We start from the raw sequence: 22,323 nt of genomic DNA, 5'->3' as shown, positions 1-22,323 counted from the left end.
CTCTCAAAGATCGGCTATGAAAAAGCCAACTGACACTTACTCTTGTGTTACTGACTTGTTGCGCCCTCGACAACTACTATGATTATTATTATTTGACAATGCTGGTCATTTATGAACATTTGAACATCTAGGCCATGTGCTGTTATAATCTCCACCCGGCACAGCCAGAAGAGGACTGGCCACCCCTCATAGCCTGGTTCCTCTCTAGGTTTCTTCCTAGGTTTTGGCCTTTCTAGGGAGTTTTTCCTAGCCACCGTGCTTCTACACCTGCTTTGCTTGCTGTTTGGGGTTTTAGGCTGGGTTTCTGTACAGCACTTTGAGATATCAGCTGATGTAAGAAGGGCTATATAAATAAATTTGATTTGATTGAAAGCAAGTCTAAGAAGCGGTAGATCAGTTCTATGTGCGCTATTTATATGCTTTCCATTCTTAAGTAGATTTTTTTCACCTTTTAATTTTGGTTTTGTACACCACCTTCAAACAGCTGAAAATACAATATGTTTGGCTAATGAAAATATATTTTACAGTGGTTTAGATGGTTCAATGATTCTCTACACTATAAATTGCTTGTTTTGTCACATCAACTGAAATTAGGCGAACTTATAATTTTTGCATCTATGAAATGGCGGAGTGATTAGAACGGCACACAATAAGTTGTATATTTTGTAGTTGTAAAATCATTTTTGGGTGATATGAAGGTAGACTTCCTAAGCTTTCCAAAACCGTATTGTAAGCGAGGGTTATTAACAGTCAACAGAGCATTGGGACTGTTGGACACATTGGCCACGCTTTGGTACATGGTTTGAATGAGAACCAAAGAGGTCTGGATATGGCCCCTTAGGAGGAATGAAAGAGTCTGGGTCTGGTCTGCATGGTCTTGGCAGTCTGGGATGATTTATATTTCTCTATTGGGGCTCAACTGCCTGCAAAACAAAGCGCTGGTTCTATAGGGAGACCAAAACAAAGCTCTGGCTCTATGGGGAGACCAAAACAAAGCTCTGGTTCTATGGGGAGACCAAACCACAGCTCTGGCTCTATGGGGAGACTAAAACAAAGCTCTGGCTCTATGGGGAGACCAAAACAAAGCTCTGGCTCTATGGGGAGACCAAAACAAAGCTCTGGCTCTATGGGGAGACCAAAACAAAGCTCTGGCTCTATGGGGAGACCAAAACAAAGCTCTGGCTCTATGGGGAGACCAAAACAAAGCTCTGGCTCTATGGGGAGACCAAAACAAAGCTCTGGCTCTATGGGGAGACTAAAACAAAGCTCTGGCTCTATGGGGAGACCAAAACAAAGCTCTGGCTCTATGGGGAGACCAAAACAAAGCTCTGGCTCTATGGGGAGACCAAAACAAAGCTCTGGCTCTATGGGGAGACCAAAACAAAGCTCTGGCTCTATGGGGAGACTAAAACAAAGCTCTGGCTCTATGGGGAGACCAAAACAAAGCTCTGGCTCTATGGGGAGACCAAAACAAAGCTCTGGCTCTATGGGGAGACCTGTGATAGATAGGAAGACCCTCTTGATTTGTTTGGTAACTGAACCAATCATGAGGGAGTCTTCATCAAAAACAGAAAAACTATTAAGTTGATTGGCTGATAAATTGAAATTTGACCTCCAGACATTTTGAACAAAGGCTAACTTGAACAAACTATAAATTGTATCACCCTTTTTATCAAGCCTGTGCATATAAATAACAGCCTTTGTGCAATCCTGTCTATAATGACATTTTTGTTCTGCACTATTAAACAGCAAGTGTGTATATGTGTGTCCACGCGGGCACCTGAATGTGATTCCATAAGGAACTGCACATAGTATCCAATGACCCTCCCGAGTTGAAACAAAGGGACACACTCATCTCTCAGGGAGGGAGTTAATAGACCACAGCTGGATGTGTCCTGCGTTCCTGATCAGTGATCACAACCAACAAACACTCAAACTAGTTACTGGCACACATCTCACATCTTTAATAGATGTTCTCAGAATCCCTGGAATATACTAGAAATATATTCTAAACAATAGCTTGTCTCTAAAAACACTGCTAACTTATCTGTTTTTCCATCCAAGGCCCTCCTGTGGTTTGGCATAAGACCTCCAAACAATCAGGCAATTACAGCAAGTATGAGGCTATTGTCTGCCAATATGTCACTTAATCACACAACTTGGCCTGAAAATGACAAACCAATGTGGAAAGACACAGGAATGCTCCAAGTATATAGATTAAAATCCTGTGAGACCTCTGACTTGCTAGATGAATTGTGGGAGTCATCTTTGAGTGAGGTCCAGGATGAACTGTTTGTATTTACTGTTCATTCTGTTGTTTACAGATGTAACCCTGTGCTAACAAGGCTCCTGAGTCAATATCCTCCATTCCAGCTGGTCAGGACAGCCTTAAACAGCTCATGGAACAGCTCAGCCTGGACAGAGCTACAAACATAAAAAAGACTGTGATTAGACGTTCTCTCTTCATCATCCAAAAGCTGCTTAGTTTGGTCCGAAGATTTCCTCATTCTCTGGCTGGGGAACAGGATCCATTTCATAAAGGGATCAGAGGCACCATCTTGGCCTGACTTAATTGAGATGTGCTTCTCTGTCTAAGTGGACTGTGTGGTCTGTTTCTCTCTCCACACACACAGTTGAGTGCTAATCACGCTTGCTGTGCTGTGTGAGGGCCTTGTGGTGATGTTGGCCCTCAGGCACCTTGGTCAGGCTCTGCTGTACTGCTTGAGATGGATGGAAGTTTCCGGCCTCCTCAGGCCAGAGTTCAAACTAGCCCACGTGACTGACCACAGCCTGTTATACTGTGCAGGTGTCCATGAGCTGGTGGCCTGTGGCATCATCAGCCCCAGAGAGTGTACCTGTAAGGACCACTCATTCTCTTTGCTGCACCAGGCAGACAGCTCCAGCTTGGTGAAAATAAGATGCCTGACCATCTGGTACACGTCCCCACTCAACGTGTCCCTCCTGCTGAACAACTCGGAGGTGTAGCATCTCACACTGATCAAGTGCAACTCTGTAGCAAGCAAGCCAGCCCTTTTGGACTCTTTCACAGTACAGCATCTGCAGAGGCTGACTGTGTCTTACCCCTTGTGTTGGTCTGGCCAGACACATGACATCATACTGGGGAGGGACATGGGTGCACCTTACTATGAAGAGACCAGGCGAGGAATCATCCATAGCTCAGTGCTGCTGGGAGAATCCAATGTGAAGGCCTATACCGTTCAAACAAATAGACAGCAACGGAATCCTCTCGTCTAAAGTGAAGCTACCAGATACTTTTATATACTAATGTATATTCCTTTTTTCTACGTTAACATTGCCAATGTACCACTGTGACTGCAATCTTCATATTCACAATCTTCATGGTCATTTCAATATAGTAAGGTCACGATTCAATCATGTATTTTCACACTTCACTTTTAGAAGTGGGTTTGATTTGCACAGCAGCATGTCTCAAATGGTGCCATTACTTTTTCTTTAAATTATATATTTGAGTTATTTTAACTTAATTTAGACAGTAAGGAAATCAGAGGGGGAGACAGGAAAGTTGGAGAAACAGTGGGAAGGGTGGACACTGGGACTGAACCCTGGTCTCCGATGGGGAGTGTTATATGCGACTTGTGCAAACAGACATCCGACAGTTCGTACTTATTTCGTAGTACCTTTTCAGGAAGCATTTCAATAACAGCAGTTAGGCTCTTTCCTTTTAAAGGTCTGCTTCAATATTCATCAATACTGTCATGCGCGTCGTAAGGGACAGACCAAGGCGCAGCGGGTATAGTGCTCATCTTCTTACTTTTAGAGAGAACACTCATACAAAATAAATGACAAAACAGTTCCGTAAGGCACATGGGCTATACAGAAAACAACCACCCACAAACCCAAAGGGAAAAAGGGCTGCCTAAGTATGGCTTCCAATCAGAGACAACGAAAGACATCTGCCTCTGATTGGAAACCATACTCGGCCCCACATAGAAAACGAACATAGAAAATGAAAACTAGAACAAATCCCCTCTAAATAAACCAACCCTAAAACACACAAAAACAACTACCCCTGCCACGCCCTGACCATACTACAATGACAAATGACCCCTTTACTGGTCAGGACGTGACAAATATAATACCTGTTGTTTGGCTTTGCTGAAATATCTACTTCCTTTACGGTAGAATTTAATTGACATGAAATAGAATTTTATTGACATCAATGTCCGTCAGTCTACCCTGCAAAGATAACAATTCGTTTGCTCTTTCAAATCTGCATGTATTAATATAGTAATTACAATAATCCATTTAATTAGCTTTTATTGTATATTATGCAAAGAAAATACAAAATAACGAAGATAAGTGAAATTATTGGGGAAAGGTGATTTAAAACATTAAATACAACATAATTAGTTTGCACACAAAATAGAAAAATCCTTTACATTAATCATTTTTTTATATATAATTTTAGCTGTATGAAAATCATAGTGCCAAAATTGTACACAATTAAAAACTAAATAATTAGGTATAGGGCAAACAGCAAGGCACTGTTAACAACATACATTATTATCACCACAGCAATCCAATTGCATTGGTAGAACTTGGTCATCTGAATATAATAGGACCTAATAATACATTTTGAAACATTGTACATGTATGACAGTCATGTATAAAGTGCAAATAGAACTAATATACACAGCACAAGACAATTACCTAATGAATATCATTCATTCTGCTCTCTCAACCCTTATTCTCTTGTTACCTTAGAAAACATTCATATCACTCAAGTAGACACAGTAAAAGAATGGACAAGAGGGACACTTTTTATTTTTACAAATGTGCTGTCGGAAATGTATTAATTCGGTGTAATGAAATTCAACATTTAATGGGGCAGTTCCCAGCATTCAAGACCACTTGGTTTTCACTATCCCTGGTTCGCCTGAGTAAGCAACAGTCCCAGGTTACCCCTCTGATTATTCTCTCCATCTCCACCATAGACTGCCCATTTAAATAGTTAAAGGAACAGGAAAATTATTGGTAGGACTCCAGGCTGTGGGCCTAGAACAACCAATCAAAGACTAAACTGAATACCCTGCTCTCCCCCAAACAGATTCAGGTGCGGTCAAGTAGATGCACGAGCTGAGCATATGTAAATAAATCACCATCCTTTCTCTTGAGAAACTCAGATTTTGTATCCTGTAACATTGTCCCCAGGACTCATCTCCTCTATCACAGGAATGATCCCAGGTCTATGGGGGCAGTCATAGTCAGACGGCTCAGAGAAGTCACTCTTCCCCTCTAGTCCCAACTCTCTCGTTACCGCCAGTGAAGAGCCTGACCCCTCGTTAGGCAACATGACCTCCCCACCGCTCCACTCCTGGTCCTTCAGTCCAATAGGGAGGCGGAGGACCTCTTCCTGGGGGGTACTGATGAGACCCTCACAGTCATTTGGCAAAGATTCCACGGGGGTCTGCAGCAGGGGGGAGCCACCTGTTTGTAACTCACTCAGAATGTCTCTTTCAGGGTGCATAAGGGACTCACCTGAACTCATATATGACAGCACGGAAGCCTACCAGAGAAGGAGAATATGCAACATTCAGTCAAACATTCTGTGGGTGAAATATGTTTTAAATTTGCTATTGTTTTGACGGTGTTTACAGGAAGTAGCATATCAATAGTTTGATAACTCCAATAGGAACATGACACTCCTCATTTCTACAATGTACTACCAAGTGCTCTCCTGAAACTATCTCTGCATGACTATAATCTAGTCTATATGTAGTAGGTTTATGACTAAATCCACTGCAGTGCAGGCTAAACAGTTGAAAGGCTGAACACACCAAAATCTTTGGTTGAGGGAATGAGCCACTTGTCAGTTTACTGTATATCAGCCACACGATGAACGCAATCACCACCATGGCAACGATAGGGATCACAATGTAGAGGGCAGTGTAGCTAGGACCTACAGGGGACAAATCCAGCAGTTAGACTGACAGTCAAACTGATTTCACATTCAAAACTGTAGTGTCCTAATTGAGCATTTGCTGATAAAATCAGCCATAATATGACAATACAGACATGTATAACTTTCAAAGCACATATTAGATATTAGCAGATGTTGTTTATCAAATGATTACAGACAATATCTACTAAACGATAACAGACGTACTGAGAGCTAATATGACTTTGACGTATCCATCATGTGAGAAATGAAGAGTCTTACCGGAATCCCCATGCTTCCCCTCAATGCATATGTTCTGGTGAGCTGAGACATGAACATTGTTCATTTTTCCTTTGATCTTGATGCAGTGCCTATCCATCTCTCCATCGACTGGTATTTCAACCTCACACACATGGTGTTGCTTGTAAGAGCAGGTAAAACTATGCTCTTTCTGGAGAAATAAAAAAATGAATATATTTAGCCTATATTCCAAAAAAACGGAAAAACCTGTTTTATATAATGTTCATAAAAATATAGGAAATGTGTTCCCTTTTTAAAAATAAAGCTTCTTTGCTTGCAAGTGAAAACTATTTGCAGCGGGTATACACATGAGAAAAATTGAAATTTCTACAAAGGTGGTTCCCAGAAACCATCATATAGTAATTCATAAGTCATGATTTTCCATCAGCTCTCACCAAGTGATCTTCTGTGACAACCGTGTAATCAAATTCCTTATGATCCGGTCTTTCATCTTTGACGATGGCATGTTTGTAGATGTGAAACGGGTGAATGAATTGAACTTTGATAAGTTGATCGGATAGAGCAGAGATGTTGACAGGTGGGAAATCCAATGAGCCTAAAAAACACACAAGACCATTCCTTTGTGAAAAAAATCTGAGGTCAGAAAATATGTTCAAAATCTCCCAGCTCTGAGCATTGTGTGGTCAGATCAACAAAGAAATGCTACATGTGCTGTAGTGCATACAGTGTATTTACAAACCCTTTCAAGATACTACTCCAATTCTAGTTGTCAATCACTACATACTGTATAACATTGTTCCCATAATTCGCCTTTTGGTTAGCTCAGTGTGAGGACTTACACTGTATATCCACCGGGTCTGGATACTTTGTATCGTCATAGGTGAATGAAATTTCGGAGGAATTTGTATTCTGTCCAACAACAGCAGTCAATATGAAACGGTAGCCCTCTTCTATTACTTTGGTAAATGAGGAGACATCGCAGTGGTAGAGGGAAGTGTTTGAACAAACCAAGGCAGCACTGAAAGATAGAGGAAAAGAATTGTTGTGGGTTAGTGGCAACCTCTGATTTGGACTGAAATGTTAGTTCACAATTACAATGGAGAAGCTGACAAAGAACTGTTGACAGGACTTTACATTTCTATGGGTCTGACAGTGCATGTCGATTTTCCAATTTTTACTTGAAATTGTGGCAAGAAAGACTTAATTAATATTCACTAGCTATATAACCTACATTGGATAACATAGGCCCTATTTGGTGAGAGATTAAGCAACCAATATGCTGCAGCACCTACCCAGAATGTAGTCTTGTCATATTCACATTGAACTGTGGCTGCAGAGATGGTTCACTGTAGTTCCAATAGATCACATTGTGAAAATTGTGGCAAATGAGGCGAACGTTGACAGGAGGAGGAACTGTAGGATAAAATAGTAGAAAGTTAGTCAGAATCAGTTTCCAAAACTGTGCTATAATTAAGCAATAAGGCAGGAGGGGGTGTGGTATATGGCCAATATACCACTGCTAAGGGCTGTTCTTAGGCACCACGCATCACAGAATGGGTTGAGGTCGGTGCTATACAGGGACAGAGTGGGGTACTGTGGGAATGGGTTGAGGTCGGTGCTATACAGGGACAGTGTGGGGTACTGTGGGAGTGGGTTGAGGTCGGTGCTATACAGGGACAGAGTGGGGTACTGTGGGAGTGGGTTGAGGTCGGTGCTATACAGGGACAGAGTGGGGTACTGTGGGAGTGGGTTGAGGTCGGTGCTATACAGGGACAGAGTGGGGTACTGTGGGAGTGGGTTGAGGTCGGTGCTATACAGGGACAGAGTGGGGTACTGTGGGAGTGGGTTGAGGTCGGTGCTATACAGGGACAGAGTGGGGTACTGTGGGAGTGGGTTGAGGTCGGTGCTATACAGGGACAGAGTGGGGTACTGTGGGAGTGGGTTGAGGTCGGGTGCTATACAGGGACAGAGTGGGGTACTGTGGGAGTGGGTTGAGGTCGGGTGCTATACAGGGACAGAGTGGGGTACTGTGGGAGTGGGTTGAGGTCGGTGCTATACAGGGACAGAGTGGGGTACTGTGGGAGTGGGTTGAGGTCGGTGCTATACAGGGACAGAGTGGGGTACTGTGGGAGTGGGTTGAGGTCAGTGCTATACAGGGACATAGTGGGGTACTGTGGGAGTGGGTTGGTCGGGTGCTATACAGGGACATAGTGGGGTACTGTGGGAGTGGGTTGAGGTCGGTGCTATACAGGGACATAGTGGGGTACTGTGGGAGTGGGTTGAGGTCGGTGCTATACAGGGACAGAGTGGGGTACTGCGGGAGTGGGTTGAGGTCGGTGCTATACCGGGACAGAGTGGGGTACTGCGGGAGTGGGTTGAGGTCGGTGCTATACAGGGACAGGTTGGGGTACTGCGGGAGTGGGTTGAGGTCGGTGCTATACAGGGACAGAGTGGGGTACTGCGGGAGTGGGTTGAAGTCGGTGCTATACAGGGACAGAGTGGGGTACTGCGGGAGTGGGTTGAGGTCGGTGCTATACAGGGACAGAGTGGGGTACTGCGGGAGTGGGTTGAGGTCGGTGCTATACAGGGACAGAGTGGGGTACTGCGGGAATGGGTTGAGGTCCGTGCTATACAGGGACAGAGTGGGGTACTGTGGGAATGAGTTGAGGTCGGTGCTATACAGGGACAGAGTGGGGTACTGCGGGAGTGGGTTGAGGTCGGTGCTATACAGGGACAGAGTGGGGTACTGCGGGAGTGGGTTGAGGTCGGTGCTATACAGGGACAGAGTGGGGTACTGCGGGAATGAGTTGAGGTCGGTGCTATACAGGGACAGAGTGGGGTACTGCGGGAGTGGGTTGAGGTCGGTGCTATACAGGGACAGAGTGGGGTACTTTGGGAATGAGTTCGGTGCTATGCAAAGGTCAAATAAATAGCTCTGTCTATGAATACCCATGCCTGATGACTCCTTGCTGTCAACTCTCTAGAGACAGCAGGAGCGGTAGAGATACTCTGAATGATCGGCTACGAAAAGCCAACTGACATTTACTCCTGAGGTGCTGACCTGTTGCACCCTCGACAACCACTGTGATTATTATTATTTGACACTATTGGTCATCTATGAACATTTTAACATCTTGGCCATGTTCTGTTATAATCTCCACCCGGCACAGCCAGAAGAGGACTGGCCACCCCTCATAGCCTGGTTCCTCTCTAGGTTTCTTCCTAGGGGTTTTAGGCTGGGTTTCTGTACAGCACTTTGAGATATCAGCTGATGTAAGAAGGAAAGGTAATTAGGAGCCAATCAGCATTCAGGGCTGGAACCACCCAGCTTATAATATATCTATAACAGCATAACATACTAGCAATTAAATCTATCCAAGTGATGTTGCACCAATAACCTGTATACCAGGGGTCCCCAATCACAGTCAGCTGTGGGCCAATGTTTTCTTGAGCGGATGTTAAGGGGACCAGAACATAGTTAGTTATAAATCATTTGTAGACTGCAAATTGACTTCAAGAATACAAAAAACAGATACATTATTGAACAAAAACAGAATCATGATTCAAACCTTGATTACATTGGGATACAATCACATATCCCTCTCTATTTATGCATGTGGATACTTGGGAACAGATTTCCTAAATTGGTGATTTTACAGTCTTATGTCCAATAACAAAACATTATTATTAATATTAATTATTATTATTTTTGTATTATTATTATTTTTGCTCAGAAAACTTGGGGGGAGGCAATTAATTTGTCCCGCAGGCCACCTATTGCGGAACCCTGCTATATACAGTATCTGAAGAATACAGATGAGTCATTACACCTCAAAAAGCACAAGAAAGAGGATTGACACACACCATTTCAGATTGTTCTGAAATACTTTATGTAGTTAGAAACGGATAAAATTTGAATTCCTATAATTTGATCTCTGAGAAAGCAAATTGGCCATTTTAATTTATATGATTCATATAATCTTTAATAAATCTAGTATCTAACATCCGATTTGGACCATACATTTTACTAACAATGAGTAAGGCATGAAGAATCCAATAAACTGATCAAAAGCCACCCACGTACCCTCCACACCCAACCCAAACAGCCAGTATACAGTATCGGTTCTCTATGTTTGACAAGTAGTATGGAGCTGCTGCTTGGAGTATTGCTTCTTCATCCTTTGTAATTCATCCATTAGAGACCTGTGAATCTGGTGATGTTTTTTTCCCCCTGTTCAAAGTAATTAGCCTCTGAAGTCGCTTGAATTATTTACCATAAATTAGTGTGAAATTACAAAGTTTTGCCCACTAGATGTTTCCCATGTGGCTGGTCTCTTGTGTTTATTAAATTAATTCAATTTGGGTAGAAAACCAATAGCTTTTGTTCATGATGAAAATAGATTGTATGGTCATCCTCACAATTTTAGCCAGGCCTGCTGAAAGCAATTCAGTTTAATTCTTTTAGGCTTAATTTGTGCCCTCTGTGTGGTTTATTCTCTTCAAAAAGGTCTAGATTAGTTAGACCCTTACAGGTGAACAAGCAAACCATTAGGCTACGGCAGTTCTAATGGTTTCAATGGTAAAAGTAAAAAAAAAACACGCTGAATAGTGTTTTGCAATGGTAATAATGTTATTGAGTTGGGTTGAGTTTAATGGTAAATGTCACTAATCACATACAGAGATTCTAATAATTTTATTTAAAAACATGACTGCCATGCAATGGTTTATAATTGTATTATTTTATTATGGTTGTCGCAACATTTTAGTCACTTGCCCATTTCTCCATCAAAGTGTTGGGCTTGTAGGAAAAGTCTTCATATGAGAATTGCACTATACAGATAGCCCTCAGAAAGCTGGCATTTGTTGGGACTATTCAAAGAGCTGGGTTGAAGCATTAGGTTGCAAAGAGAAGGACAAACTGAATTGCTTTCATGGAGGACTGGCTTGACCACACAATTTATTTTCATCATGAGTAAAAGTTATTGGTTTTCTACCCCAAAGTTGCAAAAATAATGTTGTGATTCATTTAATAAACCAGCAAAATGGATAAAAGAACATTCTGGCAGTACCATAAACAGCAGCATCTAGTGGGCAAAACCTGGTACTTTCACACAATTCTTTTGTAAATAATTCCAAACTATTTAGATGGTTAATTGATCTAAATGGGGAAAAAACATCACCATATTCACATGGAATATTACAAATGGTGAAGAAGCAATACTGCAAGCTGCAGCTCCATACTACTTGTCAAACATAGAGAACTGATACTGTATACTGACATTCATTATATTATTTCTGATATCACATGCCTTACTTAAATGTTCCTGCAAAAATAAAATCAGCCATTCATTCCAATTGACCCTTTGCCAAGGTCTGCCCTAGAATATTGGGCAACCAATTGCAGTGCTCCGTTGGATAGCAACCGTCTCACCAAGCTCGTGTCTGACATCCTTGGACAAGCTCTCGTTTAAAAAAAGAATGGAAGCCAATGGCAAAAGTACAGTTCTCTTTTAGAAAAAGACAAAAAAATGGCTAAATAATTTAACATTTAAATTTTAGTCATTTAGCAGACGCTCTTATCCAGAGCGACTTACAGTAGTGAATGCATACATTTCATACATTTTTTCTCCGTACTGGTCCCCCATGGGAATCGAACCCACAACCCTGGCGTCGCAAACATCATGCTCTGCCAACTGAGCCACACGGGACCTTGTGCATTTCAGGTAAAATAACAACGTTTATATCCCAGGACAAATTTGCTAGCAACAGCAAGCTAGCTAGCTAAATTGCCATAATTGTTTAATGCTTTTCAACCTGTCCCCAAATTAATATAATTGGTTCAGAGTTTGTTTTGATATTTTAACCTGCGTGTCTTGATCGCGTTTGGTGTGGGGGGACAAAATCAATTTGTGCACGGCCAGTTTTTAACAGTGCACCAGGGGTACATGCGACAGTGATTCCTGAAATTGAGTATTTTTCAATTCTTAAATTATACTACAAATTATTATTTGCTAGCTCTCAGTATTGTTGGCCACCATTAAACGCTGATAACGCTAGCTAGCTAGCCAGTTAATATAACTTGTTTTCTCTAAATGTACAGTACCAGTCAAAAGTTTGGACACACCTACTCATTCAAGGGTTTATCTTCATTTTTACTATTTTCTACATTGTAGAATAATAGTAAATACATTAAAACTATAATATAACATATATGGAATAATGTTGTAAACAAAAAAAGTATTGAACAAATCAAAATATAGTTTATATTTTAGATTCTTCAAAGTAGCCACCCTTTGCCTTGATGACAGCTTTGCACACTCTTAGCATTCTCTCAACCAGCTTAATGAGGAATGCTTTTACAACAGTCTTGAAGGAGTTCCCACTTGTGCTCTGCACTTGTTGGCTACTTTTCCTTCACTCTGAGGTCCAACTCATCCCAAACCATCTCAAATGGGTTGAGGTCAGGTGATTGTGGAGGTCAGGTCATCTGATGCTGCACTCCATCACTCTCCTTCTTGGTCAAATAGCCCTTACACAGTCTGAATATGTGTTGGGTCATTGTCCTGTTGAAAAACAAATGATAGTGGAACTAAGTGCAAACCAGATGCGATGGTGTATCACTGCAGAATGCTGTGGTAGCCATGCTGGTTAAGTGTGCCTTGAATTCTAAATAAATTACTGACAGTGTCACCAGTAAAGCACCCCCACACCATCATACCTCCTCCTCCATGCTTCACAGTGGGAACCACACATGCAGAGATAATCCGTTCACCTACTCTGAGTCTCACAAACACACGGTGGTTGGAACCAAAAATCTCATTTGGACTCTTCAGAACAAATGACAGATTTACACCAATCTAATGTCCATTGCTTGCGTTTCTTGGCCCAAGCAAGTCACTTCTTCTTATTGGTGTCCTTTAGTAGTGGTTTCTTTGCAGCAATATCGACCATGAAGGCTTATTTCACGCAGTCTCCTCTGAACAGTTGATGTTGAAATGTATCTGTTGCTTGAACTCTGAAGCATTTATTTGGGCTGCAATTTCTGAGGCTGGTAACTCTAATGAACTTATTCTCTGCAGCAGAGGTAACTCTGGGTCTTCCATTCCTGTGGAGTTTCTCATGAGAGACAGTTTCATCATAGCGCTTGATAGTTTTTGCGACTGCACTTGAAGAAACTTCAAGTTCTTGACATTTTCTGTATTGACTAACGTTCATGTCTTAAAGTAATGATTGACTGTCGTTTCTCTTTGCTTATTTGAGCTGTTCTTGCCATAGTATGGACTTGGTCTTTTACTAAATAGGGCTATCTTCTGTATACCACCCTTACCTTGTCACAACACAACTGATTGGCTCAAACACATTAAGAAGGAAAGAAATTCCACAAAATACCGTTTAACCTGTTAGGGCTAGGGGGCAGTATTGACACGGCTGGATAAAAAACGTACCCGATTTAATCTGGTTACTACTCCTGCCCAGTAACTAGAATATGCATATAATTATTGGCTTTGGATAGAAAACACTCCAAAGTTTCTAAAACTGTTTGAATGGTGTCTGTGAGTATAACAGAACTCAAATGGCAGGTCAAAACCTGAGAGATTCCTTTACAGGAAGTGGCCTGTCTGACCTTTTATTGTCTTTCTTTGACATCTCATTCAATTACAAAGGATCTCTGCGGTAACGTGACACTTCCCACAGCTCCAATAGGCTCTCAGAGCCCGGGAAAAACCTGAATGTCGTCATTCCAGCCCCAGGCTGAAACACATTATCGCCTTTCTCAAGTGGCCGATCAAGGGACTATGGGCTTAGGCGCGTGCACTGGCCGCCCCCGTCTTTGTGTTTTTTCCTCTGTTTTCCGAAAAGGAGATTCCCGGTCGGAATATTATCGCTTTTTTACGAGATAAATTGCATAAAAATTGATTTTAAACAGCGGTTGACATGCTTGGAAGTACGGTAATGGAATATTTAGAATTTTTTTGTCACGAATTGCGCCATGCGCGCGACCCTGATTTACCATTTCGGATAGTTTCTGGGACGCACGAACAAAACTCCGCTATTCGGATATAACGATGGATTATTTTGGACCAAACCAACATTTGTTATTGAAGTAGCAGTCCTGGGAGTGCATTCTGACGAAGACAACAAAAGGTAATCAAACTTTTATAATAGTAAATCTGATTTTGGTGAAGGCTAAACTTGCCGGGTGTCTAAATAGCTAGCCCGTGATGGCTGGGCTATGTACTTAGAATATTGCAAAATGTGCTTTCACCAAAAAGCTATTCTAAAATCGGACATATCGAGTGCATAGAGGAGTTCTGTATCTATAATTCTTAAAATAATTGTTATGCTTTTTGTGAACGTTTATCGTGAGTAATTTAGTAAATTTTTAGTAAATTCCCCGGAAGTTTGCGGGGGGTATGCTAGTTCTGAACGTCACATGCTAATGTAAAAAGCTGTTTTTTGATATAAATATGAACTTTATTGAACAAAACATGCATGTATTGTATAACATAATGTCCTAGGTGTGTCATCTGATGAAGATCATCAAAGGTTAGTGCTGCATTTAGCTGTCTTCTGGGTTTTTGTGACATTATATGCTAGCTTGAAAAATGGGTGTCTGATTATTTCTGGCTGGGTACTCTGCTGACATAATCTAATGTTTTGCTTTCGTTGTAAAGCCTTTTTGAAATCGGACAGTGTGGTTAGATTAACGAGAGTCTTGTCTTTAAATAGCTGTAAAATAGTCATATGTTTGAGAAATTGAAGTAATAGGATTTTTAAGGTATTTGAAAATCGCGCCACAGGATTCAACTGGCTGTTACGTAGGTGGGACGAATTCGTCCCGCCTACCCTAGAGAGGTTAACAAGACACAGCTGTTAACCTGTTTGGGCTAGGGGGCAGTATTGACAATTTTGGAAAAAATATGTGCCCATTTTTAACTGCCTCCTACACCAACTCGGAAGCTAGAATATGCATATTATTGTTCAGGTTTGGATAGAAAACACCCTAAAGTTTCTAAAACTGTTTGAATGGTGTCTGTGAGTATAACAGAACTCCTATGGCAGGCAAAAACCTGACAAGGTTTCATGCAGGAAGTGGCCTGTCTGACAAGGAGTCGTGCGTCTTGCATCTGTTTATTGAAGAGTAAGGATCTTAGCTGTAACGTGACAATTCCCAGAGCTCCAATAGGCTCTCAGAACCCGGGAAAAACCTGAACGATGACGAGGCAGCCTCTGGCTGAAACAGATTATCGCCTTATCCAAGTGGCCGATCAGAGGACCATTGAATGAGGCGCGTGCACGATTCGCCCCCGTGGAGAAATTTCATTCGGCTGTTTAGCTTATTGCAGATTCCCGGTCGGAATATTATCGCTTTTCTACGAGATAAATGGCATAAAAATTGGTTTTAAACAGCGGTTGACATGCTTCGAAGTACGGTAATGGAATATTTCGAAGTACGGTAATGGACCGTTATTTACCATTCGTATAGTGTCTAGAACGCACGAACAAAACAGAGGATATTTGGATATAACGATGGATTATTTGGGACCAAACCTACATTTGTTATTGAAGTAGAAGTCCTGGGAGTGCATTCTGACGAAGAACAGGAAAGGTAAGAACATTTTTCTTATAGGAAATAGGATTTTGGTGAAGGCTAATCTTGCCAGGTGTCTAAATAGCTAGCCGTGATGGCTGGGCTATGTACTTAGAATATTGCAAAATGTGCTTCATCCGAAAAGCTATTTTAAAATCGGACATATCGAGTGCATAGAGGAGTAATGTATCTATAATTCTTAAAATAATTGTTATGCTTTTTGTGAACGTTTATCGTGAGTAATTTAGCAAACTGTTAGTAAATTCCCCGGAAGTTTGCGGGGGGTATGCTTTTTCTGAACGTCACATGCTAATGTAAAAAGCTGTTTTTTGATATAAATATGAACTTGATTGAACAGACATGCATGTATTGTATAACATAATGTCCTAGGTGTGTCATCTGATGAAGATCATAAAAGGTTAGAGCTGCATTTAGCTGTGGTTTGGGTTTTTGTGACATTATATGCTAGCTTGAAAAATGGGTGTCTGATTTATTTCTGGCTGGGCACTCTCCTGACATAATCTAATGTTTTGCTTTCGTTGTAAAGCCTTTTTGAAATCGGACAGTGTGGTTAGATTAAGGAGAGTCTTGTCTTTAAATAGCTGTAAAATAGTCATATGTTTGAGAAATTGAAGTAATAGTATTTCAAACGATTCAAAAATCGCGCCACTGAATTCAGGTGGCTGTTACGTAGGTGGGACGAATTCGTCCCGCCTTGCCCATAGAGGTTAATTGAAATGCATTCCATGTGACTACCTCATGAAGCTGGTTGAGAGTATGCCAAGAGTGTGCAAAGCTGTCATCAAGACAAAGGGTGGATACTTTGAAGAATCTCAGATGTTTAACACAGTTTTGGTTACTACATGATTCCATATGTGCTATTTTATAGTTTGGATGTCTTCACTGTTATTCTGCAATGTAGAAAATAGTCAAAATAAAGAAAAACCCTTGAATTAGTACAGTTGAAGTCGGAAGTTTACATACACCTGAGCAAAATACATTTAAACTCAGTTTTTCACAATTCCTGACATTTAATCCTAGTAAAGATTCCCTGTCTTAGGTCAGTTAGGATCACCACTTTATTTTAAGAATGTGAAATGTCAGAATAATAGTAGAGAGAATTATTTCTTTCAGCTTTTATTTCTTTCATCACATTCCCAGTGGGTCAGAAGTTTACACACACACTCAATTAGTATTTGGCAGCATTGCCTTTACATTGTTTAACTTGTGTCAAACATTTTGGGTTCCCTTCCACAAGCTTCCCACAATAAGTTGGGTGAATTTTGGCCCATTCCTCCTGACAAAACTGGTGACACTGAGTCAGGTTTGTAGGCCTTCTTGCTCGCACACGCTTTTTCAGTTCCGCCCACACATTTGCTATAGGATTGAGGTCAGGGCTTTGAGATGGCCACTCCAATACCTTGACTTTGTTGTCCTTAAGCCATTTTGCCACAACTTTGGAAGTATGCTTGGGGTCATTGTCCATTTGGAAGACCCATTTGCCATCAAGCTTTAACTCCCGGACTGATGTCTTGAGCTGTTGCTTCAATATACCACATAATTTTCCTACCGCATGATGCCATCTATTTATGAAGTGCACCAGTCCCTCCTGCAGCAAAGAACCCCCACAACATGATGCTGCCACCCACGTGCTTCACGGTTGGAATGGTGTTCTTCGGCTTGCAAGCATCCCCCTTTTTCCTCCAAACATAACGATGGTCATTATGGCCAAACAGTTATATTTTTGTTTCATCAGACCAGAGGACATTTCTCCAAAAAGTACGATCTTTGTCCCCATGTGCAGTTGCAAACCATAGTCTGGCTTTTTTATGGCGGTTTTGGAGCAGTGGCTTCTTCCTTGCTGAGCGGCCTTTCAGGTTATGTCGATATAGGGCTCGTTTTACTGTGGATATAGATACTTTTTTACCTGTTTCCTCCAGCATCTTCACAAGGGCCTTTGCTGTTGTTCTGGGATTGATTTGCACTTTTCGCACCAAAGTACGTTCATCTCTAGGAGACAGAACGCGTCTCCTTCCTGAGTGGTATGACGGCTGCGTGGTCCCATGTTGTTCATACTTGCGTACTATTGTTTATACAGATGAATGTGGTACCTTCAGGCGTTTGGAAAATGCTCCCAAGGATGAACCAGACTTGTGGAGGTCTACAATTTTCTATCTGAGGTCTTGGCTGATTTCTTTTCATTTTCCCATGATGTCAAGCAAAGAGGCACTGAGTTTGAAGGTAGCCCTTGAAATACATCCACAGGTACACTTCCAATTGACACACATGATGTCAATTAGCCTATCAGAAGCTTCTAAAGCCATGACATAATTTTCTGGAATATACCAATCTGTTTAAAGGCAGAGTCAACTTCTGACCCACTGGAATTGTGATACAGTGAATTATAAGTGAAATAATCTGTCTGTAAACAATCGTTGGAAAAATGACTTGTGTCATGCACAAAGTAGATGTCCTAACCGACTTGCCAAACTATAGTTTGTCAACAAGAAATTTGTGGAGTGGTTGAAAAACGATTTTTAACGACTCCAACCTAAGTGTATGTAAACTTCCGACTTCAACTGTAGGTGTGTCTAAACTTTTGACTTGTACTGTATGTTAGCTAGCTAAGTGAGCTATGTAATGAATATAACTATCACCTGCTGTCAACATCAGAATACAATTTGAAAGCACTAGTTAGCTCTAAAAGTGTTTTGTAGCTTCGACTGCAAGCTGACAGTGCATAATCAGAGCCATCCGTGCTAGCCATGCTACAAACTTGATCGTACCAGGTCCTGGTGGAGTAATTCTATTGACAGTCCACCAAAACATTCCCAAGAGTCTCCTGATTAGCAAGGGTAGTCTGTGTTTAATTTCATTGTTGAGTAAAAACTGTAACACGTTGGGTAGTGGACCATTCTTGATACACACAGGAAACTGTGATAAACCCAGCAGCATTGCAGTTCTTGACACAAACCGGTGTGCCTGGTTTGTGTCAATACCCTGTTCAAAGGCACTTACATCTTTTATATTGACTGAATGGCATACATAATCCATGTCTCAATTGTCTCAAAGCTTAAAAATCCTTCTTTAACCTGTCTCCTCCCCTTCATTGGCACTGACTGAAGTGGATTTAACAAGTGACATCAATAAAGGATCATAGCTTTCATCTGGTCAGACTGTCAAGGAAACAGCAGATGTTATTAATGTTTTGTAAACTCAGTGTATTTTTTTAAACTTTTATTTAACTAGGCAAGTCAGTTAAGAACAAATTCTTATTTACAATGACGGCCACGAAAGGAGAACAGTGGGTTAACTGCCTTGTTCAGGGGTAGAACGACATACTTTTACCTTGTCAGCACAGGGATTCAATCCAGCAACCTTTTGGTTACTGGCCCAATGCTTTAACCACTAGGCTACCTGTATACATCCAGAGTTTACTGGGCCTGTATATTGTATGTAACCCTATAATCATGGTTATTCCTTTCTATTCTTTCCATAAAACTGCTTTTATACACTCTCACTTTTTCAAAGAAGTGTGGTGTGGTGAACCATTATCTGAATACTCTTCTGAAAATATCTTGGACTTATTTTTGCAGGACAGACCTGTGGTGGCTGAACCCTATCCCATAGCACCTAATATATCTGTAATAGTACCTGCTCTACATGGTCTTCTCGGTTCAGGCTTCACTATTCTTTTAGACACAATTGCAGATACAGATTCATGATCGGCCTAGCTCCTTATTTGCGAAAGATTTGGTTAAACTCAATCCACCGGTAAACCAAAATCATCTGTATCAGTTTGGAATTAAAGGAAAACAAAAGATAAAAACTGACTTCAGAGCAAAATTGTAACAGGGAGATCCACAAAACAATGTTTGTTTCTTTCTACAAATTACTCTGGGGATCATTATGTCTGACGTCTGAAAGGTTTCAACAGAACACAGCAGCACGTCACTGTTATTTCACAAGAGCAGGTGCTGTCTTTGAGGAACCACCGAAGTCCCACAACTCCATTTCAAGAAGGAATAAAAAAATATACTGTATGCTTACATGTATGTTGACTCTTCTATGCAGGTATGCTGTAGAATAAAATAAAAAAAGTAAATCTAAATAATTCCCATGCCAATAAATTATGGTTTATGATAGCTGCATGCTAAAATTCTAATAGTTTGCCTAATTTCAAGTTCCTTGGTGTCCACATCCCCAACAATCTATCATGATCCAAACAAACCAAGACAGTCATGAAGAGGGCATGACAAAACCTTTTCCCCGTCAGGAGACTGAAAAGATTTGGCATGGGTCCCCAGATCCTCAAAAAGCTATACAGCTGCACCTTAAAGAGCATCCTGACCGGTTGCATCGCCGCCTGGTATGGCAACTGCTCGGCATCTGACCGTAAGGAGCTACAGAGGGTAGTGCGTATGGCCCAGTACATCACTGGGGCCAAGCTTCCTGCAATACAGGACCTATATCATAGGCGGTGTGAGAGGAAACCCCATAAAATTGTCATAGACTGTTTTCTCTGCTACCACACGGCAAGCGGTACTGGAGCGCCAAGTCTAGAACCAAAAGGCTCCTTAACAGCTTCTACCCCCAAGCCATAAGGCTGCTGAACAATTAATCAAATGGCCACTGGACTATTACATTGCCCCCCCCCTCCATTTGTTTTGTACACTGCTGATACATGTGCAAATTACCTCTAACCTGTACCCCCGCACACTAACTCGGTACCGGTATCCCCTGTATATAGCCTCGTTATTGTTATGCTATTGTGTTAATTTTTATAATTTTTTGCCTCAGACTATTTGGTAAATATTTTCTTAACTCTTCTGTTGGTTAAGGGCATGTAAGCATTTCACGGTAAGGTCTACACTTGTATTCGGAGCATGTGACAAATAAAGTTTGATTTGAATTTCTGTTTATGTGACAAAACAAGCAATGAATAGTGTAGAGAATATTGTAGCATCTAAATTGCTGTGAAATATATTTTCAATAACCAAAAATATTGTATTTTCAGCTGTTTGAAACTGGTGTACAAAACCAGAAGTAAAAGACGCAAAAATAAATGTAAGAACAGGAAGCAAAGAAATAGAGCACATCTACCACTTCTTAGATATTTATTTTACCTTTATTTAACTAGGCAAGTCCGTTAAGAACAAATTCTTATTTACAATGACGGCCTAGGAACAGTGGGTTAACTGCCTTGTTCAGGGGCAAAATGACAGATTTTCACTTTGTCAGCTCAGGAATTTGAACTAGAAACCTTTCGGTTACTGGCCCAATGCTCTAACCACTAGGTTACCTGCTGAGGAAGGTGAAAATATCAGCCTGTATGAAGTCAGGAAAGGAACTGGTCTCATTGTCAGGGGATAATTGGATGTTGGATATAACAAAATGTTTTTAATAAATGAATTACAGAAGAATTACTCATGTTTCAGTGGGCCATTATGTATGGTATGTAGTGCACGTACAAAGGATTGAACATTTCCTCACCCAGCATCTGTGCTGTTTTGGGGAAATACACTTCCGGATTTAGTTTCACAACATAAATGTTACTTTAGAGTGGGGGAAAGGCAATATTCTCTGTTCTGTGGAGCACAACACACTAGACTAGACCACTCCATAAAAACCACTGAGGGTACAGTAATAACTCACACATGAAGTTAGGCATGTGTCAGATAACAGAGAGGTGTCAGACCACAGAGAGGTCTACTGTAACTGTATGTTTTCTCTGTGGTGTAAGTGTGAAATCTACAGTGAATTTCCCACTGAGGTTGAAGGAACAAAACTTTACTTAGGCTACTGGCATACAAATATAATGCAAAACCAACTGACAATAAACAGTTAAACTAGCACCTTATTTATTGACAACAACTGCCTACTTTAAGGACAACTGTTTGTGTATCAGTCCACCGCCTGAATAAAAGAAAACACACGGACTGACAATATTGTAGCGAATAGTAGCTGAACACAGGTCCAGCTACTGTCAACCCAACACCTTAGCAGTTACGCCAAGAGATCCTCGAACATATTTTCATACTAAGTATACTTTTGGAATAGCAATATAAATTCCAAGAACATTAGCATCTTGTACAGTGGCCTATAGCCTGCATTATGTTGTTGAAGGAATTAAGCGGTTATACTGTACTAAATACTTACAGTAACATCAGCTCCAAGTGATTGATCACAAAGCAACATTTATAGCCAACTATTTCAGGGCAAGAGTTACTTACCGTAAGAGTCGACATAACGTTGACTTAAAACGAAGATCAGGGAAATGTGGGCTATCCCTATCCCGACCATTTTTTTTATTTTGTCGAGTCTATAGGCCTATGTAAAACTATATGAAATGTATTTGAATGTCTATATGAATAAGCTATTGCTATTTTAGATGACTTGAGAGCCTTTTGTCTGTCTAAATAAATTGGGGCATTTCCGGTACAGCCAGACCCCAGGACATTGCTCCAATCGGTAGACTAACAGTACGCAACTTCCAATGAAATGTTCCTGTAACAGCCATTAGACCCGCCTGCTACACAATGTTTACTGG

At 41.1% G+C, this 22,323-nt stretch overlaps 1 protein-coding gene across 1 annotated transcript; it reads right to left on the bottom strand.

Moving 5' to 3' along the window:
• Positions 1-4,282: 4,282 nt before the first annotated feature.
• ifngr1l2 (interferon gamma receptor 1-like 2) lies at positions 4,283-22,255 on the bottom strand. Its single transcript, NM_001360940.1, has 7 exons — positions 22,007-22,255; positions 7,474-7,594; positions 7,021-7,199; positions 6,616-6,776; positions 6,203-6,371; positions 5,820-5,941; positions 4,283-5,548 (listed from the first exon to the last, which is right to left on the bottom strand). Exons 1-7 carry the CDS (start codon positions 22,074-22,076, stop codon positions 5,162-5,164), a joined length of 1,209 nt encoding a protein of 402 aa, NP_001347869.1. The 5' UTR covers positions 22,077-22,255; the 3' UTR covers positions 4,283-5,161.
• Positions 22,256-22,323: the final 68 nt, after the last annotated feature.

This window comes from Salmo salar, chromosome 28, assembly GCF_965601325.2.
Source record: "Salmo salar chromosome 28, fSalSal1, whole genome shotgun sequence".
NCBI classification, from domain to species: Eukaryota; Metazoa; Chordata; class Actinopteri; order Salmoniformes; family Salmonidae; genus Salmo; species Salmo salar.
The sequence above is the reverse complement of the archived record's forward strand: the minus strand, read 5'-3'. Positions and strand labels throughout refer to the sequence as shown.